The sequence below is a fragment of the Cebus imitator genome, unplaced genomic scaffold (genome assembly GCF_001604975.1).
Source record: "Cebus imitator isolate Cc_AM_T3 unplaced genomic scaffold, Cebus_imitator-1.0 Scaffold325, whole genome shotgun sequence".
Classification (NCBI taxonomy): Eukaryota; Metazoa; Chordata; class Mammalia; order Primates; family Cebidae; genus Cebus; species Cebus imitator.
In genome coordinates, this window is record NW_016107640.1 from 2,196,035 (window position 1) to 2,215,985 (window position 19,951).

Consider the following 19,951-nt stretch of genomic DNA (forward strand, 5'->3'; position numbering starts at 1 on the left):
TCATTATCCGCCCGCCTCAGCCTCCCAAAGTGCTGGGATTACAGGCTTGAGCCACTATGCCTGGCCTATTAATCTTTTTTAAAGAACCTTTAGCTTTACCACTTCTCTCTCTTATATACGTATCTTCTATTTTATTAATGTTTTTTCTTATTTCCTTCTACATTGATAATTTTGCTGTTTTTTCTTCAGTTATTGAGATAAATGTTTAGCTCATTTTTGCCTTTCTTTCTGATACATTAATTTAGAATGTAAGCTTTCCTCCAGTATCTACATTCTCTGCATTCTACAAAGCTGTTTTAAAACCACGAACTCCTAAGTAATTGTAAATGCAGTGATGCATTGCTTGACAATGGAGATGCACTGAATACATTGTAAGGCGATTTCATTGTTGTGCAGACGTCATAGAGTGTGCTTCCACAAACCTAAATAGTTTTTGTTGTTTTTTTTTTTTTTTGAGACAGAATTTCACACTTGTCACCCAGGCTGGAGTGCAGTGGCTCACTGCAACGTCTGCCTCCTGGGCTGTGCAATGGCTCAACTGCAACTTCTGGAGTGCAGTGGCACACTGCAACCTCTGCCTCCTGGGTTCAAGTGATTCTCCCACCCCAGCCTCCCAAGTAGCTGGAATTACAGGCATGTGCCACCGCATCCGGCTAATTTTTGTATTTTTAGTAGAGATGGGGTTTCACTATGTTGGCCAGGCTGGTCTTGAACTTCTGACCTCGGATGGTCCATCCGCCTTAGCCTCCCACAATGCTGGGATTACTGGTGTGAGCCACTGCCCCCGGCCACAAACCTAGATAGTATAGCCTAGAACATACCTAGGCTATGTGGTATATAGCCTGTTGCTCCTAGGCTACAAAGCTGTACAGCCTGTTAACTGTACTGAATAATGCAGTCAGTTGTAACACAATGGTAAGTATTTGTATATCTAAACATGTAGAAAAGGTACAGTAAAAATAAGGCATTATAATCTTATGGGACCACCATCATAGTGTATGTGTGGTCCATTGTACACTGGATATTTTGTAGACTGGAATGTTTTTATGTGGCATAGGACTGTATAACATAGTTGGAGTTTTAAAAATACAGCCTGACAATTGTGCTAACTAGAACTTTCAGTTCATTTATACTTAATGTAATTACTGACAGGTTTGTGTTTAAATTCACCATCTTACTATGTGCTTTTTAGTTTTTCCTTTTTGTTCTTTGGTCCCCTTTTTCTCCTTTCTTGTGTCTTTTGAAATGAATATTCTTTTTCATTCAGTTTTTTTCCCTCCAGTCCTAAAACTCCATATTCTGTTTCTATTCTTTTGGTAGTTTAGAAATTACAACATGCATTCTTATCATTTCACTTACTGAAGTCTTTATGAGGGTTTACATTCCTTCTAGACAATTCAAGAACCTTTGAATTGCTTTTTAACTCCCTGCTTATAATACATCCTTCTGTGGTAAGTCTGTTTTTATAACCCTGTAAGACATTCTTATTTTACACAGTCAGTGCTTATTTAGAGTAACTTGGCTCTTTGTTTCTTCCTTCTTCTCATATTCCGTTGGAGACATTTTCCTTCTTCCTAGAGAATCTCCATTAGAATTTCCTTTGGTGTGAATCTGTTGGTATTGTAATGTTGCCTTTTGTTTGTCTATAAAAGCCTTTTTNTTTTTTTTTTGTATTCTTTCTTAAACTTTTGCTTTAGTTTTGGGACTATATGTGCAGGTCATTATACAGGTAAGTTGTGTACTGCTTGGTTTGGTGTATAGATTATTTTGTCACCCCGGTAATAAGTATAGCTCCTGATAGGTAGTTTTTTCATCCTCACCTTCCTCCCTACCTCCACCCTTAAGTAGGCTCTGGTGTCTGTTGTCGCTTCTTTGTGTCTTCACAAAGCTGTTCAGTGCTTAGCTCCTACGTATAAATGAGACCATATGGTATTTGGTTTTCTGTTTATGCCTTAGTTCACTTAGGATAATGACTCCAGCTACATCCATGTTGTTGCAAAGAACATGATCTTGTTTTTTATGGCTGCATAGTATTCCATGGCATGTGTGTATCACATTTTCTTTATCCAGTCTACTGTTGATGGGCATCTAGGTTGATTCCATGTCTTTGCAATTGTGAATAGTGCTGCAATGGACATACACATGCATGTATGTATGTATATATATAAATATATGTGTATATATATATTTAGCTCTTTGAGTGTTTTTACATTTATGTTCATTGAGAATATTAATCTATATGGGACAGGTGTGGTAGCTTATGCGTATAATCCCAGCATTTTGGGAGGTCGAGGCAGGCAGATCACTTGAGGTCAGGAGTTTGAGACGAGCCTGGCTGACATGGTGAAAACCCCGTCTCTACTAAAAATACAAAAATTAGCCGGGCATGGTGGTGCATACCTGTGGTTCCAGCTACTTGGGAGGTTGAGGTAGTAGAATCTCTTGAACCCAGGAGGTGGAGGTTGCATTGAGCTGAGATGATGCCATTGCACTCCAGAGTGAGACACACTTTAAAAAAAAAAAAAAAAAAGAATATTAATCTGTATGTTTTTTTCTCATTGCACTGTTTTTCTTTGGGTTTGGTATCATACTAAGATGTTTTTTGTATATTCCATGAACTTTTTGTGTTTTAAATTTAGATCCTTTGATTCATTTTGAGTTAATTTTTGTATAAAGTATCAGATTAGACTTTTTTTTTTTTGTATATGAATGTCCAGTTGTTTCAGCACTGATTGTGGAAAAGCTGCCCTTTCTCCATTGAATTGCCTTTGTACCTTTGTATAAAATCATTTGGCCGTATTTTTGTGGGTCTATTTCTGGAGGCTATTCTGTTCCACTCATCTATGTGTCGGTCCCTTTGCCACAATACCACTGTCTTGATTACTGACTTTATAATAAGTCTTATAATTGGGTAGTGTGATTCTTTCAGCTTTTCTCTTTTTACAGTTGTTTTAATTGTTCTAGTTCCTTTACCTTTCCATTTAAATTTTAGGATCAGTTTGTTTATAGCTATAAAAAAAAAATCCTGCTGGGAACTTGATTGCCTTTTTTTTTTTTTTTTTTTGGAGACAGAGTCTTGCTGTATTGCCAGGCTAGAGTGCAGTGGCACGATCTTGGCTCACTGCAACTTCCGTTTTCCAGTTTTAAGCAATTCTCCTGCCTCAGCCTCCCGAGTAACTGGGACTACAGGCACCCACCACCACGCCCGGCTAATTTTTTGTATTTTTAGTAGAGACGGCATTTCACCATGTTGGCCAGGATGGTCTCGATCTCTTGACCTCGTGATCCGCCCGCCTCGGCCTCCCAAAGTGCTGGGATTGCAGGCGTGAGCCACTGTGCCCTGCCTCCAATTGCCTTTCTTTTAAATCTGTAGATCAGTTTGTGGAGAATTGACGTCTTCATGTTGAGTCTTCTAATTATGAACATATGTCTATATTTATTTAGATCTTTGATTTTTTCGTCAGTGTTTATGCACATAGATCTGTTACATGTTTTGTTAGAAGTATTTAATTTTTCAGAGCTATGTTAAAATGGTATATTTTTAAACATTTTATTTTCCAATTGTTTTCAGTTGTTCATTGCCAGACAGAAATTCTGTTGATTTTGTATCCTGTGACCTTTTTAGCACTAGGATTTTTTTTTTTTTTTTTTTTTTTTTTTTTTTTTTTTTTTTTTTTTTTTTTTTTTTTTTTGTAAATTTCTTGGGATTTTCAATGTAGACATCCGTACTAGCTGCAAATTAGACAGTTTGAATTCTTCCTTTCCAATCTATATGTGTTCTTTCTTTCTGTTGTTTTTTGTTTGTTTGTTTTTAATAGATGCCCTTTGGAAGGCTGAGAAGATTCTTTTCTGTTCCTTGTTTGCTGAAAGTTTTTTTATCATAAAGGAATCTTGAATATTGTCAAGTGCTTTTTCTGTATGCATTAGTATGATTATATATTTTTACTTTAAATTACTAATGTGTGGATTGCAGTGATTGGATTTTGAAAATTGAATCAGTCTTGTAGTATCAGTATAAGCCCCACTTTGTTATGGTATATTTTTGTTTTTATTTGTGGTGGGATTTGATTTGCTAATATTTTATTGAGTGTTTTTACATCTATGTTCATTAAGAATATTAATCTATTTTTTCCCTTGTACTGTTTTTGTCTGGTTTTGGTATCATTGTAATACTAGCTTCATGAGTTTGGAAGTATTTTGTCCTTTTCTACTTTCTGTCAGGATTTAGTAGAATTAGTGTCATTTCTTCTTTAAATGTTAGTAGAATTTACCAGTGAAACAGTCTGGGCCTGGAGTTTTCTTTTTCAGAAGGGTTTTAACTATACATTAATTTAATTAATAGTTAAAGGACTATTTTAGTAATATATTTCAGCTTGGGTGTATTTTTACTGTTTTTGGTTTTAGAGGAACTAGTCTATTTGATCTGTTTCATTTTTCATTGTTTCATTGTGTATAGAGCTGTTTATGACATTTCATTATTATGCTTTTAATGTGTGCAGGGTTTGTAGTCATACCTCTTTTATTGATATTGGTGATTTGTGTCTTTTTGCCTATCTTATTGAAGTTTTTATGTTAATTGATCTTTTGATTTCATTCATATTCACTCTTGTTTTGTGGTTGTTTCATTGTTTCATTGATTTCTACTTTTTTATAGTTTCCTGCCTTCTATGTGTTTTGGAATTGCTTTGCTCTTCTTTTTCTAATTGATTAAGATGGAAGCCCACATGACTGATTTGGGAGTGCTCACACTCTTCAAACATTTTTCTACTAGCCGTTTTAACATCTTTGTCAGTTGATTTCAGCATTTGTGTCTTGATTGTCTTTTGTCTTGCAAGTTGAGATTTTCTTAGTTCTTTGTGAGTAATTCTGGATTGTGACTGGACATTTAAAAATATTACATTATGCAACTCTGGGTGTTGTGTAAATCCTATGGAGACTCTTGATATTTTTGTTTTAGCAGGAATTAGACCTGGTTGGGTTCAGGCAGAAAGGTTTGACCAACTTTGTATGTATTGTAGTTTCCATGTCAATTCCATTTTCAAAGCCTTTGCAGTGCTAGTTGAATATACTCTATCCTGTGGTGTGCCGCTTAGTGGCCAGTATGGGACCCGGGCAGTGGTCTCAAGGTGGTTCTCGAGGTCTTTGCTTGGCTGTTTAAGCTAAGATCATGCTTACGCAGCCTGGGTATGAACCCAGGAATTTATAAGCAAGTTTATTGAGTTGCCTTTCCAGACTCCTCTTTCTGTGACTTTCCTGGTATTTCCTAGTTTCCTGGGGCTCCCCTTTGTGGTTTTGTGGCTGGAAAACCAGTCGCTTTCCTGTGACTGTACCTGCTTGTATTCAGTGCCAAAGCAGCTGTAGAGAAGAAAAAGAGTAACGTGAATCCACCCTATTCTCTGGGAATCACAGCTCATCAGAGGAGAACTGTGGGATTTTTTGGGGGCTGGGATATGAGAAAAAAGAGAAAACAAAAAAGATAAAGGGAGAATTTTGTGTCCCTTTCTTTGAACATTAAGAGTCTCCTTTCCCATTCCTTGAGTCAAAACTCTAAGCAGATTAGAGATGTGCAAGACAGGATAATACATACTTTAGAAGGCAGAATTCAGACGAATACAGTTAGAGGAAAACATATTGCTAACCTTGAGGTTGCAAAAGGTTTCTGAAAACACCAAATTGTTGCATTGTCCTCTAATTTGATCTTGAGAGTGGCTATAAACTCTATGTCTATACTACTGGGGCTCCAGGGATTATTGTAGGACTGGGTTATGACCATATGAGATGATCAGTAGACATTTGTTGACTTAATGCTCAGCAGTTATTATGTTATTAATAGTTGTTGAATAAAGAGTTAAAATTAAGTTGGGTGCAGTGGTTTGCTTGTAGTTCCAGCTACTTGGGAGGCTGAGGTGGGAGGATCACCTGAGCCTAGGAGTTTGAGTCCAGCCAGCACAGTGAGACCCCATCTCTAAAAAAAAAAAAAGAGTTAAAATGGAACTAGTCAAGGCAGATTACCTTAGTAATGGGAAATTTATTGTAAGGATATAGAAAAGGAAATAGAAGACAGATCTTCCAAGAATCTTGTAACACAAGTTGTAGTACAGTTGAGCCTCAGTTATCAGGGACTCATTCCTGTGGACTGGTTACTCTTTCTAGTGGGCTATGTGATCTCTTACAGTGTCTGTGCCGCTTTTTGTGTTGGGTCTATTAAAACTGGCTTGTATGAGAATCACAGTGACTGCTCTGGCCTCTGTGTACATAAAGCCATTTTGGCTTTAGTCCCTGTTAGTACCTGCTACATGTCTTGCTTTTCCTAACTGAATAATTAGGAAGTAGAATCTGGCCCAATTCACTCTTTTAAGCCAGACCACATCATAGTTTGCTGGCCATCTTATAGCATTTGGTATTAAATTCTTGGTCTTTGGAATCAAGTGTCAATCCCAGATTCAGTCAGTTTTATGCTGTGGGTGTTGATCACATGGTCTGGCAGGGCTGCCCTTTCAGAAGGACTGTTGATGGGGTACTTTTCTCTAGAAAGGCCTGTGAATAAGGTGGACAATATGCTTGACATGATAAAGCATAATTTTTCTATTATGTGTTGTTTAGATTGTTCCCTTTTTTATGGCTTCACATAATGGTGCAATAAATATCTTAATACTAATTGTAATCTTTGTTTGCATGTGAGGTCTTTTTCTTAGGATCAAGTCCTAAAAATAGGCTTACTGAATCAAAAAACTCTATGTAAATCTCTTAATTCATAATATCAAGTTATTTTCCAGAAAAGCTCTGGGGTTTGATGCTGTATCATACTCTGGCTCATTGCTTTTTCTATTCTTTAATAGAGGCTGAAAAAAGTACATTTAGATAACTAATGCTCAAAAGTCTTGCAATCACATATTCTGGGTTCCAAGTGATCGCAGTTAACTTTAGTAACTGCTATCACTGTATACGTCCTTTTTGCTCTCTTTGCATCCCAGCATTCTCATTGCACTCCTTACCCTAATTTCATGGCTGAATCCACATTTTCTTTGAAGCCTTGCTCTGTATATCCCTAATCTTTGTACCAGCTTTGCTTCTAGTCAGGGCAAGGGACAAATGTACAGAAGTAAGATCAAGGTTTATTTTAAGATATACAATAAGCCATCAAGGAAGTGTGATTGGACTTCAGAGTAATTGGAACTAGAAAGCTGGTAGTATCAACTGCTTTCTCTTAGGGATTTTATGCACTTGTTTTCTCATAAGTTCTTGTCTTTGGGTATCTGATCTATGTGCTTCTGAAACTTGTGAGTTCCTCTTCAAGTTGCACATGATTCTTAATAGTTGCCTTATTCCTGAGTATGCATGACTTTTCAGGTCCACTTTTCTGCAAAAGAGTCTTTTGGTTTATATTTCTGAGAGTAGACTTTGACTGGGCTACCTCATCTTTTCCAGCTGGTTGTTAGCCACCATCATTTCCACCTGGATGTTAGTCATAAGTCATTATTCTGGACTGTCCTCTAATTCTGCCAGCTGTGAGGAGGGGAAACGTCACAAAGTAAAGAACATACTGTGCCCACTTACCTAGGGCTCTATGTAAAATAGTGCATACTGGATTATTTAATCTCTCAGAGACTTCCTGCAGCAAATTTGTGTACAATTACGAATTACAGTGTGAAAAAGGGGTTGTAAATGATCTAGCCAAAATCTTTAATTTGGCTCCTGAAGGAAACATCTATAGGAATATTGTGAGGTACCCACTGTCCTAGTGTTAGTTTCTCTAGATTCTCAGAAATATCCTCTTTCCATCATACTGAAGGTGTTAGAAGTTTAATTACAATTTAATAGTTCAGTCATACTATTTGAGCAAAATTTTTGGGATGCTGTTACAACCATCTCCCTCAAAATATTAACATTTAGATTTTATGGTTTTCCAGAAATTTCTAATAGTAAAAAAATAATTTGAAGTTGTCATAAGTGTTACCTGTTAATATTGGTTTATATGACATAATATACAATTAACTGAAAAACTTTCAAATGTAAAATGTATTAAGAACAAATTGAGAAACAGTATTGTGGCCAGGTGTGGTGGCTCACACCTGTAATCCCAGCACTTTAGGAGAATAAGGCTTGTCATCCCAGCGCTCCTGGCCAGATCGCTTGAGCCCAGGAGTTCAAGACTAGCCTGGGCAATATGGTGAAACCCCATCTTTACCAAAAAAAATACAAAAAATTAACCAGGTGTGGTGGCTTGCATCTGTGGTCCCAGCTATTTGGGAGGCCGAGGTGGGAGGATTGCTTGAGTCTGGTTGAAGAGAGCCAAGATTGTGCCAGTGCACTCCAGCCTAGGGGACAGGGTGAGATCTCATCTCAAAAAAACAAAACAAAACAAAAAAACCCAAAACACAATATTGGGTCAACTTAAAGTAGTTTCTGTATTCATAATGTCTAAAAATATGCTTTTTATTTCTTTAGAAGTAGCTGTTAAAAAGTAGTCTTTTACTTTGTTATTTTTGATGAAGCAAATTGTTACATACTCCAAGCTTTTGAGAATAAATTTGAAGCCAAAAGGTGACTCTAGGTTTTTGTATATGTTGGCCAGGCCATGGGCTGGCCACAGTATTACTGTGATTTTTTTTTTAGAGATTTTTTTTTTTTAAGAGATTTTTGACAATGAATACTTTGAATAGTTTATTCTTAGCACTGACATAGAAAAGTTATTAAAATAGTTATTCTTAGCACTGACATATCAGATATAAGAGATATGATTTTGGATTTCTACTTCCGAATCTACCTTTATTGAGAATGCAGGCAAGGTAGAGATAGAGTTGGTTTTATAATGGTTAATCAGAGCAAATAATTATTGCATATTTTGCTTTTCAAGGTCTAATTTTTCTTTCAGATGTTACTAGCACCGGTAAACAAACAAAAATACATTTTTCTTCTTTATCAGAGATATATAAATAGTTTGAACTGCAAGTATCTGTTTCTCTTTAGATTAGTACTTAGAAGCTTATTATGGTACCATCTATTAGTAAGTTATCAAAATTGGCTAGTTTTTTCAGTAACATTAAAACTTGTTCTTTCAAAAGTCTAAGTTTAGATTTTTTTTTTTNCTGAGTGGAGTGGTGTGATCTCGGCTCCCTCCGCCTCCTAGGTTCAAGCTATTCTCCTGCCTCAGCCTCCAGAGTAGCTGGGACTAGAAGCACACACCACCACACCTGGCTAATTTTTATATTTTTGGTAGACTCCAGGTTTCACCATATTGGCCAGGATGGTCTTGGTCTCTTGACCTTGTGATCCGTCTGCCTCGTCCTCCCACAGTGCTGGGATTACAGGTGTAAGCCAGTGCGTCCAGCCAAAATTTTATTTTTATAAAGAAAGTTATTTCTTGCAGGCCAGTTGCTGTTTTGGAGTAGTTAGGAAGAAATTTGAACTCATTTTGTCTTTTACCATTTACTCATAATGTTTTCTTAAGTTTTCTGTTTTTTTTTTTTCTTCTGGCCATAGATTTTTATTTTTACAAATTTTAGTCAAGCCTTGTCTTATGTTTCCCTCAACATACCACCCACAGCTTTCCTTTTTTCTACTGTTACTTGAATAAATTTTGTTAATTTTTCATTTTCTGATATGAGTTATTTCTAAGAGGAACAGTCCCAGTCCCCTTGATTACCACACAAGCAGTCATTATTAGGTTATTTCAGACATTTCTGTACTCATCACTGACTTAGGTTAAACTTTTTTGCTCTAAGCTTTCCTTACTGTTTAGTTCCTTTTTCATGTGTTTATTTTGCTCATTCAGCACTCTCGAGTGGATTTTTGGCAGTTAGGATAACTGAATCATGTCAGTGAAGTGTGTTTTCAATCATGTGGACTAAAGAACTTATTCAAATGCTACCCCTTCCCTGCTTTTCTTACTATAGTGTGAACTTATATCTGAAGGGTAGGAGTTTTATTTGTCTTGGGGTTGGCAGTGGTGATGTTGGCCAGGAGTTCATAATGGTAAGCGTTTGTTTGTAGGTGTGAAAATTGCAAAAAGACAAATGGACCAATAATATGAATAGTCAGTTTACAGACAACGAAATATAAATGGCTGATAAATATGTGAGAAGATGCTTTCCTTTCCTTCTAATAAAAATACAAGTTAGAACAACAGGGAGATGTCAGGTTTTGTTGGAATGGAAAGATTAAAGCATTCGATAATGATTGGGGTTAGTGAGGAAGTGGAGAAATAGGTACTTTTATACACAAGGCAATTTGCAGTAGCAGTTAATTTTAATCACTGATCCAGGGTATTATATCTTAGAATTTCTCCTGTAGGGATTCTTGGACACATGTGCATATATCATATATACATACATTTTCATTGAAGCTTAGTTTGAAATAGTGAAAGACTGGAAACAACCGAAATTAATTATGGCAAAGCCACAAAATGAAATATTAATACTATGTAGCTATTAAGAAGAATGAATTAATTTCCTCTTTGCAGATGTGGAAAGTTCTTCAAGATACATTGTTACTAAGTGGAAAAGAAATGGCAGAATTGTATATAGCATGATCCCATTTATGTTTAAAAAAAGAAAGGTTTATAAAAGATATGCTTTTATATCTTGAACATTTCAGGAAAAGTTCATAGGTAATTATTAAGTAATTGCTGCCTGGGAATGAGGAGGAGAGGGGTAAGAAGGGTGAACAGGATGAGAAGGTGACTTCATTTTCTTATTAATTTTAAAATTTAGTGTATGTGTTATTTCCTCTATGAAAATCTTGTTACTGAGAACATTAAAATTAAACATTTTATGTGCCTTATTTACCTTGTACATGATTTCAGTGGATATGTGACTTATGAAATTTTTTGCTTAATTAGGAACATAATAAGGAACGCTGTTTGTCCTTTTTAGAAATTAACAATTCGGAGAATATCATAAAGAGGATTATAATTAGGTGACAAAAATGGAGAGAGGAAATGGATGTTTTCCTGGGAAATCTTTGTTAATCTGTGCTTTGTCCTCTTGGTTGTAAGATTTTTTCATATGTCAGCATTGGCCTCTTAAGACTCTTTCTATAAGATCTCTTGGTACAATCAGGTAACCATCAAAGCCTAGACAACCCTGTCTTCCTATTAGTTTTTTGTTTATGGAGGAAAGATCACAGCAGAAATGGAGAATTTAAATGTAATTAACCAAAAATGCAAAAAAAGTTTGAGCAACAGAAAAACGTCATTAGTAAAGTGAGAGAACAGTGTAAAGAGGGCTGAGTCTGAATTACAGTCATGTGTTTACCTTGTGTCTTAGGAATTTGATTAAATCCTGTGAAATTCCATTTTCAAAAATACTAAAATGGGATTAATAACCAAATTCTAGGATTATTGAAGTCTTGAAAGATTAGGAATATGGAATAAAAATAGTATAATACCTGTCACCCGATAGGTTTTTAATAAATGGTATACCTCCTTGTAATTATTTTTTTAATTCTGAATAAAATATGTCTTCGTCTGTAGAAGAGTAGACATATTTATATAGATCAAAACTCAAACCCAGGGAGAGGTGAGAGTTTAATAGTAACTCTCTTGGTATAGTATTCTTGGTAAGATTACAGTACTTTGTTAAACCTCTCAACCTTAATACTCCTTGGTTTATCAAGTTGTTTTTTAAATTATTTTTATTTTTTGTCTTTGAAGTTTAGATGCATATCAGTAGTTGTCAATGATCTCAAACTTTGACCCTGTAACTTCCAGGATGTTAAAACATCCAACTATTCTATAGCAAATACCAATGTAATCAATCTATTATATGCTATAGTTTCATAGGAAATATCAAGTTTGTGTAAGTTTTTTAAAAGTTTTCATTTTGTCACTCTCCACTTCAATTTATCTGAGACATAGAATAAATTTGAGAAATTAGAACAGTGTTTATGTGATTAGAGTATTAGTTTTCTTTCTGAAAATAATGTAGTTAAGACAATTATATATAAAACTAAAGTTAGAGAAGACTGAATGAGTGTGTTATGCCTCTTTACACTGGATATTAAAAAACCTCTCAACATGCCTGATACTCCTTATCAGTGCTTTTTTTTTTCTTTTAAATTTAGATGCATCTGTCAGTAGTTGTCAGTGATCTCAAACTTTGCATTGTTCATGAGGACGTTAAACCCTCTAGAGCAGCGATTTCCAATCTTTTTGGCACCAAGGATCAGTTTTGTGGAAGACAGTTTTTCTATAGCAAGGGGTGACGGAGAGGGATGGTTTCGGGATGATTCAAGCACATTATGTGTATTATTAGATTTTCATAATGAGCGTGCAACTTAAATCCCTAGCATGTACAGTTCACAATAGGGCTTGTGCCCCTATGAGAATCTAATGTCACTGCTGATCTGACCGGAGGTGGAGTTCAGGCGGTAATGCTCGCTCACCCACTGCTCACCTCCTGCTGTGAGGCTCCGTTCCTAAGAGGCCATGGACTGGTAGTAGGAATTGGGGACCCCTGCTCTAAAGAAAGCAGCAGTATCTTTATTGTGGTAATAATACCACAGCAAAGGAAATAAACACATTTGCAGAACTTTAAATAAAATTTTTTAGAGTTCAGAGACATACTGAGGCCATCTATGACATGGCTATAAGACTTCGGGTTGAAAACGGTTAGTTTCAGCGTTCAAAGCAGAGAATACTCTTTTCTTTCCTAATAGGATGGATTTGGTCTCATTAAAAATAGGATTATAACAAGTGAGGGTTAATATTTTAAAGTTTTCCTGGATGTAAGAGCTTATGCTACAGAATTGTCTTTTAGTTATGAATTGCTAATATATGCTAATCATTCTTTATCATCATAGAAACCCTTTAGTCCTTTTATAAAACAAATCCTCCCACATGAATGGAAGGAAGGCAGTGATTCCTAAGTTGCTTCCTCTTTTCTTGGGCCTTCTCTGTGTGTAGGGGCTGAGCCATATCCTTGACTTTGAGATAAAGTGTTTTATAGATCAGTATTGTTAGAAGACCAGGACACTGGTATATTGTACCCTGGCACAGGCCAGCTCCACAAAGAATCTGAAGAGGGATAATACAGTCAAGGGATTCCATTTCTCCAGAAAAGGCTTGCTGTCCTTCTCCTTGCCTCCCTATAATAATCCTGTGGTCTATCTCCCACATGTGAAGAAGTTAGTTTACACTTAGCTTAGAAATATTTCATTTATCTAACGCAAAGGAGCCCACATCCATATTCTCTGGGGTCAATTTAGAATTTGCAGTCTTATCGAGCACCTACTTTTCCTCCTGCACTGTAAATTCTTCCTCTGGTAAAACTGGATTCTGAAAAAGAAGAATGGAACAAAATCATTTTTGATCTCTCTATAATTGAGAGAATAGGAATCTTTTGAGTAAATTACAGATTTTGTATAAACCATCTCAACTGTTGGTTTTTATGGAGTTCTTATTGTGTGCTCCATCATGTGGTATATTAACTGGGATTACAAAGATGAACACACTCCTAGCACTAACAAGATCCTCATGGAGTAGAGGTAGGGTGATGCAGTGGAAAGAGCAGGAACTTTACTTTGAAGGAGATGATCCTCATTCTGTGAACTATGGCAAATTACTTAGCCTTTCTGGGCCTCCGTTTCTCCATCTTCAAAAACAGTGTGAAGATAATGATAATTTTTGTAGAGACCCTAGCAAAACTGCTTGATCATAGTAGGTATTCAGTAAACAGTAGATTATTAAGGAAGCCTTAGGTAGATTCTTTTCTAGTAGGTCTACTTTTGTTGATACTGTTAAATCACTTGATACTGGAAACATCAGTCAGTCTCTCCCTCTTTTCTTAAGCCTATGAGGATAGTTTGGCCAAATTATTAGCAACAAGACAGTGTCAGTGTTTCAACTCCATGTTCTTTGACTAAGTTTCTAGGTACTTAGACTTCTAGAGCCAGATATTATGTTAGGAAGACTTTTAATATTTTTATTTATTACACATCTATTTATTGAGGGTTGCCTATGTGCTAGGCCTTGGGACTACTGTGGTAAACAAGGACAAGGTAAGATCCTTGCTCTGAAGAACAATTCAGTATAGTGGGAACCAGACAGACATTAAACATGCCTTAAGGTCACTAAAATCTCATGGGCCCTCAGCTATAGAGTGTATGTGATTCAGTAGTAACTGATTATATGAATCCCTTTTTCTTCCACACTTATGTTATTTATGCATTAGACTCCTTAGAGAATGGCCCTCTGTACTTTTTCAAGCTGTTAGCATGCAATAATTTAAGGGAATTCTTTTTGGCATTAATCATGGTTATTACATAAAATGGTGGGCATTGCCTAACTCTGGTTAAACAGGAAATTAGCACTAGACATAAGTTGTTCATTTTGATGGGAATTACTAGTTTGATAAGGGGTTTGAGACCATTTTAAACCAATGGTCTCTAAACTTTGTATTTTTTTCTTTTTCTTGAGACTCTCACTTAGTCACCCAGGCTGGAGTGCAGTGGTGCAATCATAGCTCACTGCAGCTTTGACTTCCCCGGGCTTAAGTAATGCTCCCACCTCAGATTCCTGAGTAGCTGGGACTACAAGCACATGACACCATGCCCGGCTAATTTTTTGATGTTCTGTAGAGATGAAGTCTCACTGTGTTGCCCAGGCTACTCTCAAGCTCCCAAAGTATTGAGATTATAGGCATGAGCCACTGTACCCAGCCTCTAAACTGTTAGTAGCTGTATGGTATTGTGTATGGATATTCAGCAGTTTATTTAACTATTCCCTGATGAGTGGCGTGATTATTTTCAGGTTTTGCTACTGTAAATACTGGGGCATTAACTGAACATCCTACATATATTTTGGCAAACTTTTGTACGTATACTTATAGGGTAAAATAGGGAATATTTGATCAAAAGATATGTTGTATTTAAGATTTTGGTAGATATTGCCATATTATTTTACCCATGCAGATTTTAATTTAAAGTCTGGAGTGGGACTGAGCAAACTGTGTTTCTAACAAGTTTCTTAGGTGATTTTGATGTAGCCAATTTGAAGAACTATCGCAGGATCAGAAAAATGGAGTATAGTACATATCCCCTGGAAAACAACAGGCATTTATGGTTATCTAGGGAAGAGTAAAAAGCCTTTTTGGTGTCGGAACCGTAGGAGCGAATCTGTCTTAAGTAGCAGTTGCTAGGGATGGTCCGTCTTTATAGAAACAAAGTGTACTAATATTTACCTGGAATACATTATGTCTCTTTGATATATAATGTGGGAAAAGAATGTAAGAATTGTAGGGTCCTGAGTTTGAACACTTTCCATTTAGCAACTGTATTCTTGGGCAAATTAATAAACTTGAATTTTTCTTTATACAATGATAATATCTACCTTCCAGGTTTGTTGCAAAGATTAAAGAGAGAGTGATAACAACACTTGTTGAGTACCTCTGTTGTCTTATAGTATTTCATGGCTATCTCTGTCATGGCAGTTTGTCATTTAGTTGTAATTGGTAATTTACCTGATCATCTCCCCGTTAGAGTAACTGGAACTATGTCTTATACTTTGATGTTCCCAGTCCCTAGCCCAGACTTGGGACATGGTGCACTGTTCTGTTTCTCAATGACTATGTAAATTTTCCATTTTAATTTTCCCAAGTATCGTAAGAGATAAGTATTATTTGCTTAGTTTTACCATGAGGAAATGCTCAGGGAACTTAACTTGCTTAAGATAGCACAGCATGGCGTAACCAAAACTGAAAACTGCATGTATGATTTCAAACTAGTTAAAGTCTGTGCTTTTTGTATCAATCCACTTTGCTGAGATAATGATATAAGGCACTTTGGAAATTTTGAAATTGTTACTCAAGTGTTAAGATTATTTTTGTTATTTTAACAGTATACTTTCAAAGATGAGCATGGTGATACAAACATTTCTTCTGCATATACTCAATATTCCCTTTCAGTTTGGCTTTCCTAAATTCATAGTATAAGCAAGTCTGCCTTGTTTATAAGAATATAAGTGACCATTTCCTCCTGTGAGTGAATTTCTCCATATTTTTCTTGCTTAAAATTCTGTCTTTGCTTACCTTTTGTTGAACTTTTTGATTTCTAAAAATCAAACACGTGGTTGAAGATGTTTTATATAGCAGTTACAACAGGATTTTTGTAACATTGGAACTTTTAGTAACCAGTAGAAGTAACATCGTCTTCCTGTATAGTCTTTATCTTCATTTCTCTCTTTCATTATTAGCCTTATATGGACTTCTTCAGGCCGTGGCTCACTGATTAAGATGTTATCAGATGGCAGCCCTGGCTATTGGATATCTGTATTTTGTAGGTTGTAACTATATTGCTTAAGGGTGTGGAAACAGTGAGGAAAATACTATTTCATAAGTTTTATATTTATCTTACTTTTAATGGGGCTTTTGTTTGTTTGTTTGAGAATTGGGTTGTTAGGTTGTTTTGAATATTTAATCGTAAGTAGTTTGAAAGAAAAAAATGACCCCACTGTCTGACCCGTATGTCATAAAATTCACAAAGTTGCAAAACAGGAATAACATAGAGCAAGAAGTGTTGCAATAGGAAGAAATGCGTGGTTTTACTCATTACAGTTGGACAAGGGAATTTTCCAAAATTTAATTCTGTGTTGTAGTCTGTTTTCTAGACCATATAGTGATATTTGCCCAGTATTCTTCATAAATTAGTTTATTTTCTATTTTATTTGACCTTTTTACCTTTGGTAAAACAACTTTTGAGTTGGTTTCCTTTCTCCCTCAGGCCTGGTGTTATTTGGGATGAATGGGGCAATGGAGGCAGGCTATGTCATGGATTCATTTGGGTCACTGCTGCGTTTAAGTTCAGCTGTGCTTCAGTGCATGTAATTCCGCCTTTGGTGTTCATATCTATTTAACTAGTCTTTAAGGCACGTGGAATTGTGTTGGAAAATGCCTGTCTGATTTCTTTCTCGATCTTTTTTAAGCCTGGTTTGAACCCCGGGAACACAGTTGGAGTCTTCAGTGTCTTAGTATTTTTAGTCGGAGCTTTTATATTTTAGGGTTTACTGAGATGAACTTTGGAGAGAAAGTCTAAACAGAATGATTTATGACCTGCAGGAACAGAGGCTGTCATATTTAAGAACTGGAAGAACCTTTTCCTATTAGTAACAGTTGTTGAATGATAATGCATGGAGTGTCATCAGTTTTTTTTTTATGTGACGTTTAATGTTCTTATTTAGAAATTGATAGTCTTAACTGCTTTGTAAAGTGTGCTAAAGTATACTTTATAATGGCAATAAAATGTAAGATAAAATATTATGTAATAAGATTTCAAAAGTTGCATATCTTATATATTGTAAAACTTTTTTTTTTTTAGGCATATGGATCAGGCTGTGATATCGTTATTTTGGCAAATGACTTTGAATGTGTACAGATCATTCCTGGTGCTAAGCATGGAAACATCCAAGTCAGTTGTGTGGAGTGTTCTAACCAACAAGGAAGAGTAAGGGATTTAATTTCTTTACTAAATGTCATTTTAAAATGTGTTTAATAATCTCAGAATATTCATATCCTTTTATGCAAAGCTTGTTTACAATTTCTTATGTATTGCTTGGGTGGCTGTTAATAGAATTGTATAGTGATAGGTTTTATACAAATTATAAAGTGCCATTAAACTGATAATTTGGTAATTAATTGTTCTACAGGTGTATGCTGTCTTCAGAGATCTGTAGGCCTTACAATCCTGTGCATACTGATATTCTGCCAGTTAATACTTCTAGCAGCCATTAAGCCAGTAGGGGGAAGTAAACTTTTATTTTCTCTACCTAGCACCCCTTATATTCCTCATACTATAACATCAAAGTTTTATTAAGAAATTCAGCAAGTTGTTAATGTCTAATATCATGGTTGTCATATAGCAAGTGCTTTGTAAAGTCTGTTAATATAATGAAAGATTTTTTTTTTGTTGAGTGAAGAGTCTTGTGGTTCATTCAGGCTTTAAAACAGAGGGCTTATTTTAAAATGGTTAAAATTTCATCATATGTACTCCCTCCACACAATTTTGAAACATAATCAAATTTTGGTTGCATGTCAAGTAAATATAGCATGTTTGCTGTATACTCCAGCAATTCAGTAAGGCCAGTATTACATAGCAGAGTTGAATGTCTCTACAAGAATAGAGAAATAACGTTTTTACCTATAATTATTGTAACAGTTTAAACAATTTTAGTGTTCTAGAAATTGTTCTTTATTGGGTAACAAATTTGATTAAGGATATGTTAAATCAGAATATTCATGGTGATAAATAGTAATCATACAAATTTGTACTGAATGATAAATTATGATTACTTTATTATACCATTTATCCTGCCCTATCCTACTGTTTGTATCAAGCCTTAATATTTCTGTAAATATATCAGTACTTGACAATTCAGTGATACATTTGGCGTAGTATTGAAACACTGGATTTCCTGGTGTTTCCTAATACTTGTTTCTTGCTTTTCTGATTCCCCCCCTTCCCCGGGTCCCCCTACTCCCAAGCATTGCTTACACTTATTTTAGAAAACACGGAGAGTGTCGGATTTCTCTCGTTAATTTTTTGTTGCTTTTCTCTCTAGGCCAAGCAAGGTAGCTTAAGTCTGCCTAGAGCTGTATGATAGTTGTCAGAGGTGAATTTTAGTAAATAATTCAATATCATTGCTGGTGATAATTGCAACGGACACATACTCTGGGAGTAAAGGTTTTTAAAAAGTATATAAGACATTGGTATTTATACCATGGGAAACAAAGTAACTTGTGTTTCTAATTTTTTTGGCCTGGTTTAATGTAAATAAGGCAAAATTGTAATATCGTTATTGTCTTTATTGCCATGTTCCTTTAGTCTTTTTATCCCCCAATCCTTGTGGTGATAACTTTCACATTGGTGACTTTGTATTAGTCTATTATAATCATTCATTCATTGATTGACATGTTGAATGGGATCATTCACAACGTTCGTTGCATAAGTGTTATTTGAAGTAACTTTCTGTTGTGGATTATGCTTTTTCTTGGAAAAAATGTTAGATGTTAGGTAAGAGTTAAAATCACTTTTTGGCATGACAGTGCCTTCAAATCACAGGGAATATTTTTGCCAGGCCTTACAAGAATATATACCTAATTTAGTTTTAAAGGTTAACTGGGGTGCAGAGGTGTCAGAAAGGATGGTTTTTGGTCTCTTCACTGTAGTTAATTCCTTCTTACCAAGAGGACTATGAACTGGGAACTAGCCTTCAAGAAATTATTGGAAAACAGACGCTGGTAATTTCTAGGAACAGAAGGATTTATGTCTTTTCTTATCAGGTATGTGACCTGGAACAAAATCCTCCTGGTCTCTAAATTTCTTGCTTCAGTCCTCTGGAGATGTCCGCATCAGCTCTTTTCCCCCAGGTGCAGTGGATGGCTCCCTGACATCTCCTTAGCCCATTTTTTTTCTATTTTTCCATTTAAATTTAATGTTTAATTTTAAAACAGTGAATATTAGAGTCACAAACTGACATAAGAACAGAAAGCCAAATACCACATATTCTCAACTTATAAGTGGGTGTTGAACAATGAGAACACGTGGACACAGGGAGGGGAATATCACACGTCGGAGCCCGTTTTTTCTCTTCCTTCCTCTAGATGGTGTCCCAATTGGTATTTTCTGTTTGATGGTATAACTAGGCTATTTTATTTGAAATATTTTTAAGACCTGTTATTATTTGATGCTTTTCTCATAGATTTTATATTATTTTCACTGATTATAAAGTTTCTGACAAAGATGCTTGCTTTTGAAATATATTTTTTAATAGTTATTTTTATCTGAAAAAATAAAATTCTTAGGAAAATATGATTTCTTTGAATAGGTCAGCCTTCTATTTGTTATGTAAAATAAAGCCTGCTGAATTTTTCGATAACAGAGAAGAGACTCTTAACTCCAGTATACTTCAAGATATATTTATGGAAGGAAATAAACCATGAATTCTGTATTGAGATATTAT

The 19,951-nt window shown here is 35.5% G+C and overlaps 1 protein-coding gene across 4 annotated transcripts in view; it reads left to right on the plus strand.

The window, feature by feature from the left end:
* Positions 1-19,951, plus strand: part of DMXL2 (Dmx like 2) — a 180,225-nt gene that overhangs the window by 10,908 nt on the left and 149,366 nt on the right. For all 4 annotated transcript variants that reach the window (XM_017504635.2, XM_017504636.2, XM_017504637.2 and 1 more), the window contains exon 2: positions 17,311-17,436. In XM_017504635.2, the coding sequence (XP_017360124.1) occupies positions 17,311-17,436 (126 nt within the window). The remainder of the gene's footprint in view (positions 1-17,310; positions 17,437-19,951) is intronic.